The sequence below is a fragment of the Coturnix japonica genome, unplaced genomic scaffold (genome assembly GCF_054131305.1).
Source record: "Coturnix japonica strain WE unplaced genomic scaffold, WE-NBRP24 Scf047, whole genome shotgun sequence".
NCBI lineage: Eukaryota > Metazoa > Chordata > Aves > Galliformes > Phasianidae > Coturnix > Coturnix japonica.
Window position 1 is genome coordinate 2,385,231 of NW_028188950.1, and position 5,543 is coordinate 2,390,773.

At 51.5% G+C, this 5,543-nt stretch overlaps 1 protein-coding gene across 1 annotated transcript; it reads left to right on the plus strand.

Moving 5' to 3' along the window:
• The first annotated feature begins 501 nt into the window (after positions 1-501).
• Positions 502-2,397, plus strand: LOC146752306 (endogenous retrovirus group K member 5 Gag polyprotein-like). Its single transcript, XM_085532054.1, has one exon. The coding sequence runs from the start codon at positions 502-504 to the stop codon at positions 2,395-2,397; it is 1,896 nt and encodes a 631-aa protein (XP_085388180.1).
• Positions 2,398-5,543: the final 3,146 nt, after the last annotated feature.

The following is a 5,543-nucleotide window of genomic DNA, read 5'->3' on the forward strand; positions in this document are numbered from 1 at the left end:
GTGAGATTTTGAATCTTTGAAGTCAATTATTCCACTGTGTGTTAATAGGGGCCAGTTTTATCATCTAACTGTAGTGTATTAGGCGAAAAGCGGGGTTTCGGGTTGTTACGGGAAAGGTTCCACCTCCCTAATTAATATGCATGATGCAAGCATGTGGGCATCATAGGTCATGCCTACTTCCCAGAAGGCTCTGTGCCAAGGGTATATAAGGATGTGCAAACTTGAATAAAACGCCATTTGCCATGTGCTCTCTTGTCACTGTCTCGGCATTTGGCCCAGCCGCGGATAGTCAGGGATGAACACGGGACAACTCAGAACTACAATTGGTGACCCCTCCGTGCCCTGGCTGTGGCTGCCTTTTTACGGCTAGTTCCTGCTGCAAGCGACACACTTTCTTCCTTTCGTCGCGGAGTGGACAGAAGCCCGGTTGGTGGGGGAGCGGCCGTACCCCTCCATTGTTGGGACACTTACGCCGGATACTGACTGTGGGTCAGTGGCGCTATGGAAGCCGTGGTTAAGGTACTCTTCTCTTCCTGTAAATCTCTCTCTCACAAACAGGCCCCTTCTAAGAAGGACCTGTTTGCTCTCCTTTCCTTGCTAGAGAAGGAGGGGCTGCTGGCGGCTCCTTCAGATATTTACGACCCTGCTAATTGGGACGGGATTACTTCTGTGTTGGCACAGCACACTCTTGCCACGCAGAAAGCCTCAGAGTTTAAGACCTGGGGTTTGGTTTTGGGGGCCCTTAAGGCGGCCCGCGATGAGAAACTCGCTAATGATCGAGCAAGATCACTCCTGGGGTTAGAGCCCCGGCGGGAGAGTTCTGCTCTTTCTGGGGGGGAGAGTTCTGCTCTTTCCAGGGGGGAGAGTTCTGCTCTTTCCGGGGGGGGGAGTTCTGCTCTTTCCACAGGCTCCGCTGCAGAACAGATGGCGCCGGGTCCATCTGCCCTACCATGCACCCCCTCTTCCGAAGATGATTCGAAACTCAAAGTTGCTCAAACTGTTGAGCAGGATCTACACCAACCACCCCCACCCTACCCGGCAAATTCCTTGTATCCTTCACTACAAGAAGTAAGGGGGGAGGGTGGACAAAAAGGAGAACAAAGAAAGGGGGCAGAGCACTGCCCTGCCGCCACATTCCAAAGGTCAGAAGGAGCACGGGACCAAGGATGGGCTGCAGCATCCGCAGCAGTTAATCCTGTCCTACAACATTCCAATCATTCCTCTGATAAGGAAGAGGCCGCCCCTATACAGTGGGGCCTGTCCACACTCACTGATTGGGCGCAGGCTAGGGACGACATTCAGGCTGATATCCCTGACACGCCTACCCTTGCTCTCCCTCTGGTGATTAAGAATGGGGTCTCTGCTTGGAAGCCTTTGGACTCCAAAGCAATCGCCCGTCTGGTAAAATTAGTCAAAGAGTCAGGATTACGGTCCCCAGTTGTCGTTACAACCATTGAATCGCTTATGGCCCCTGGCTTGTTACCTCATGATATTGATAACTTGATGCGGGTCATTTTTGACCCCGTGCAATTCACTTTATGGCAGGATGAATGGACTAGACAGCTTAAAGCTGTCGTGGCATCAGCAAGACGCGACCCTGCCCATCCATGTAATCGTGGGGTCAACCGAACCACTCTTGCACGCCTGCAGGGTTTGGAGGATGGGATGGTGGGCGCCCCAGAGGTTCAAGCAGTGGAGTTAGCCGCGGGGGAAGTGGCTGCGCTCACAACTGCCGCCCTACAAGCAATGAAAGCGGTGGTTAAAATTGCGGAGCCCGTACGTCCATGGGCAGATGTCCAACAGGGACCGATAGAATCTTTCCCCGACTTCGCGAATCGATTGATTCGCGCTGTTGAGGGATCGGACTTGCCTAAAGACGTTCAGTCTCTCGTGGTCATTGACTGCCTTAAGCAAAAATCATTGCCAGACGTCCAGCAAATTATTAGGGCTGCGCCAGGTGAACTTAAGACCCCTGGAGAAATTATTAAGTATGTTTTAGATCATCAGAAAAGTGCCCCATTGCCAACAGATAGTCTTGTCACGGCTGTTAAGGATATGACCGTGTCTGTGAGCTCAGCGGTCAAAACTGCCGTGATGGCAGCGGCCCAATCGGAGCCACCCAAAGGAAAGGGCCCATGCTTTAAATGTGGAAAGAAGGGGCATGTTAAGGCGCAATGCCCAGAAAAGGATGCGTTGGGGAAGAGGTGTCAGTTCTGTGGTACTGGGGGTCATGAGGCGCGCCGGTGCCGGAAGCTTAATAGCATGCTTCAGGGAAACGGGTGGGGGAGGGTCTCTGGCGCCCAGGGGACCTTCCCGCGTCAGTTCCCCGGGCAATACCTCCCGGTCCAGGGAGCCTTTGCAGAACAACAGAACCCCACTGCCCCCTTGTGGCCATAACTGAAGATCTCTTCCACCGTCCCATTGGCCGATTCATGATGTCTATTGACCCTGAGGCTCATGTGTTCGACCCCAACTCGACCTTTTTTACTGCCTTACTTGATTCGGGGGCTGATGTTACTGTTATAGCGGATTCTAATTGGCCGCGAAAGTGGCCGAGGACCTGGCAAAGCAATATCATTACGGGAGTGGGAGGTGCAGAAGTCCCCACCAGTAAATCGCGGTTCCCAGTTGAATTGGCATTGTTAGGAAGGGACGGCATGATTGAAAGGCGCGTATTCATCACTCCTACCATTGCTCCTGTGACAGGTTCCATTATAGGAAGAGATGTGTTGCCAGTGTTCGGCTTCCAGTTGACAAATTCGTTCGGTTCCCAGTCGACAAATTTATGCTAAGGGCCACTGTCCATCATTTAGCGCTGCGGCATGCAATCCCAATTTGCTGGAAGGCTGACGCCTCTCCTGTATGGGTGGATCAGTGGCCTCTTCCCTTTGAGAAATTAACAGCGCTCAAACAGCTTGTGTCACGGGAGCTGGCAGCAGGCCATATTGAACCCTCACTTAGTAATTGGAACACGCCTGTATTTGTTATCCGCAAGGCTTCAGGTGCCTTCCGCCTGTTACATGACCTTAGGGCGGTTAATGCACAGATTGTTTCCTTTGGTCCTGTTCAGCAGGGAGGACCGTTGTTATCGGCAATACCTCAAGGATGGCCGCTGATGGTCATTGATCTTAAAGACTGTTTCTTTTCTATCCCTCTCGCTGAGCAGGACCGGGAAGCTTTTGCGTTTACGGTCCCGGTGGTGAATAACTTGGAGCCAGTCCAGAGATATCAGTGGAAGGTTTTGCCTCAGGGGATGGTCTGCTCACCTACTATTTGCCAGCTTGTGGTGAGCAGGGTCATTGAGCCTGTTAGGCAGGCAACACCGGGTTGCCAGGTTGCTCATTATATGGACGATTTGTTACTTGCAGCGCCTGATCAGAGTTTGTTGGAGGGCCTAGCCTCTCAGATTATGAGTACTTTGACTTCTGCTGGCTTTGTCATCTCCCAAGAAAAAATACAGAGGGAACCAGGTATTGAATTCTTGGGACATAAGATTGGTCCCTCCACGGTTCTTCCTGAAGGATTAGAGATCGAACCCTGTATTACAACCCTATGGGATGTGCAGAAACTTGTGGGAGCATTACAGTGGGTAAGGAATGCTATAGGTATTCCCCCCAGACTCATGAAGCCCTTTTATGATCAATTGAAAGGATCTGATCCTCAGGAGCCTAGGGAGTGGACACCTGAAATGAAGGAAGCCTGGAGAGAAATTCTATCTGCTAGCGCCAGCAATGCCCTCTCCAGATGGCAACCAGACTGTCCGCTGGAGGTTGCCGCTACTAAATGTCAGAATGGGTCCACTGCAGTTATTGGGCACACACTTAATTCTAAGGCCCGCCCATTGTTTTGGTTGTTCTCAGCACAGCCGACGAGAGCATTTACTCCATGGTTGGAGCAATTTTCAATCTTATTGCGAAAGGCACGTCTCGCTGCGGTTAGAGCTTTTGGTAAAGATTTAGATGTTATATATCTGCCTTCTGTTTTTCGGAATGTTCAACCTCTTCCGGATGAAGTTTCTCTAGCTGTGCATGATTTCTCAGGGAAGTTTTGTTATTCGGACTCTCTGCCTATTTTTGATTTGGCCCGACCCCTCCAGATATCTTTGCGGGTGCGGGTACTAGACACTCCTGTTGAGGGTCCAACTTTGTTTACCGATGCCTCCTCTAGTACGGGACAAGGGGTGGTGGTCTGGCGGACCTCCGATGGGTCATGGGACCGCAAGGTTGTCTCTGATCCTGCCCTAAGCGTTCAGATGCTGGAGGCCAGGGCCGTTGCCGTGGCTCTGGGTCTGTTGCCTTCAGTTTCCTGCAATGTTGTCACAGACTCTGCATTCGTGGCAAGGTTGCTATTACGAATGGGTAAAGAGGGATTACCAAGTACTAGGGCAGCGATCTTATTAGAGGATGCTCTAGCACTTCGGACAGCCCCTGTAGCTATCCTCCATGTCCGGAGTCATTCTGATGTGCCGGGTTTCTTTACTGCGGGCAATGATGTAGCTGACAAGGTGGCTGGGGGTCAGGTTCTTACTCTTCGAGAAGCGCGGGAGCTTCACGATGCTCTACACCTGGGAGCCAGAGCGTTGGCTCGAGCTTGCACTATTCCGATCACCTTGGCAAGAGAGGTCATCCAGACTTGTCCGCACTGTAACACTGCACCAGCCTTGGGGGCCGGAGTTAACCCGCGTGGTCTAGCCCCATTAGAAATCTGGCAGACGGACTTCACGCTAGAGCCACGAATAGCCCCTCGCCAATGGCTAGCAGTTACAATTGACACTGCATCATCTGTTATTGTAGCCACACAACATAGCCGCGCTAACTCGACTGCGGCTCAACATCACTGGGCTACAGCTATTGCTGCTATGGGAATGCCACGCCACATTAAGACAGATAATGGGTCTTGCTTTATATCACGGTCAACCAAGGAGTGGCTGGCTCGCTGGAACATCACGCATACAACAGGCATCCCAGGGAATAGCCAGGGCCAGGCTATTGTGGAAAGAGCCAACCGCCTCCTCAAAGAGAAGATTCGTGTGCTTGGGGAGGGGGAAGGATACTCAGGCAGAATCCCAGTAGTACAACAGGGTGAAATTTTAGCTCGTGCATTATATGCTCTGAATCATTTTGAGCGAGGAGAAAGCATGAGAACCCCTACCCAGAAACACTGGCAACCAAGGGTCCTTCAGGAGGGCCCACCGGTAAAAGTTAAAGGTGACAGTGGGTCCTGGGAATCAGGATGGACTGTATTAGTGTGGGGCAGGGGGTTTGCAGCAGTAAAGAGCAGTGAGACTGGGGATATTCAATGGGTACCCTCGCGTCGAGTTAAACCAGAATTGGCTAAACAAAACAAGAAGGCTAAGGAAGTAACAAGAGCTGAGTGTTTCTTCATAGGATTTGCCGATTGGATGCCCGAAGAGACTGGAGATCCCAGAACAAAAGAAGCACAGGAAGACGCTCCTGTTGATACCAAAGAAGAAGGGACGTGAATCCCCTGACAAAGAATCTTTGCTGCCTACGAGAATTACTGTGTTGACATTTATATACCTC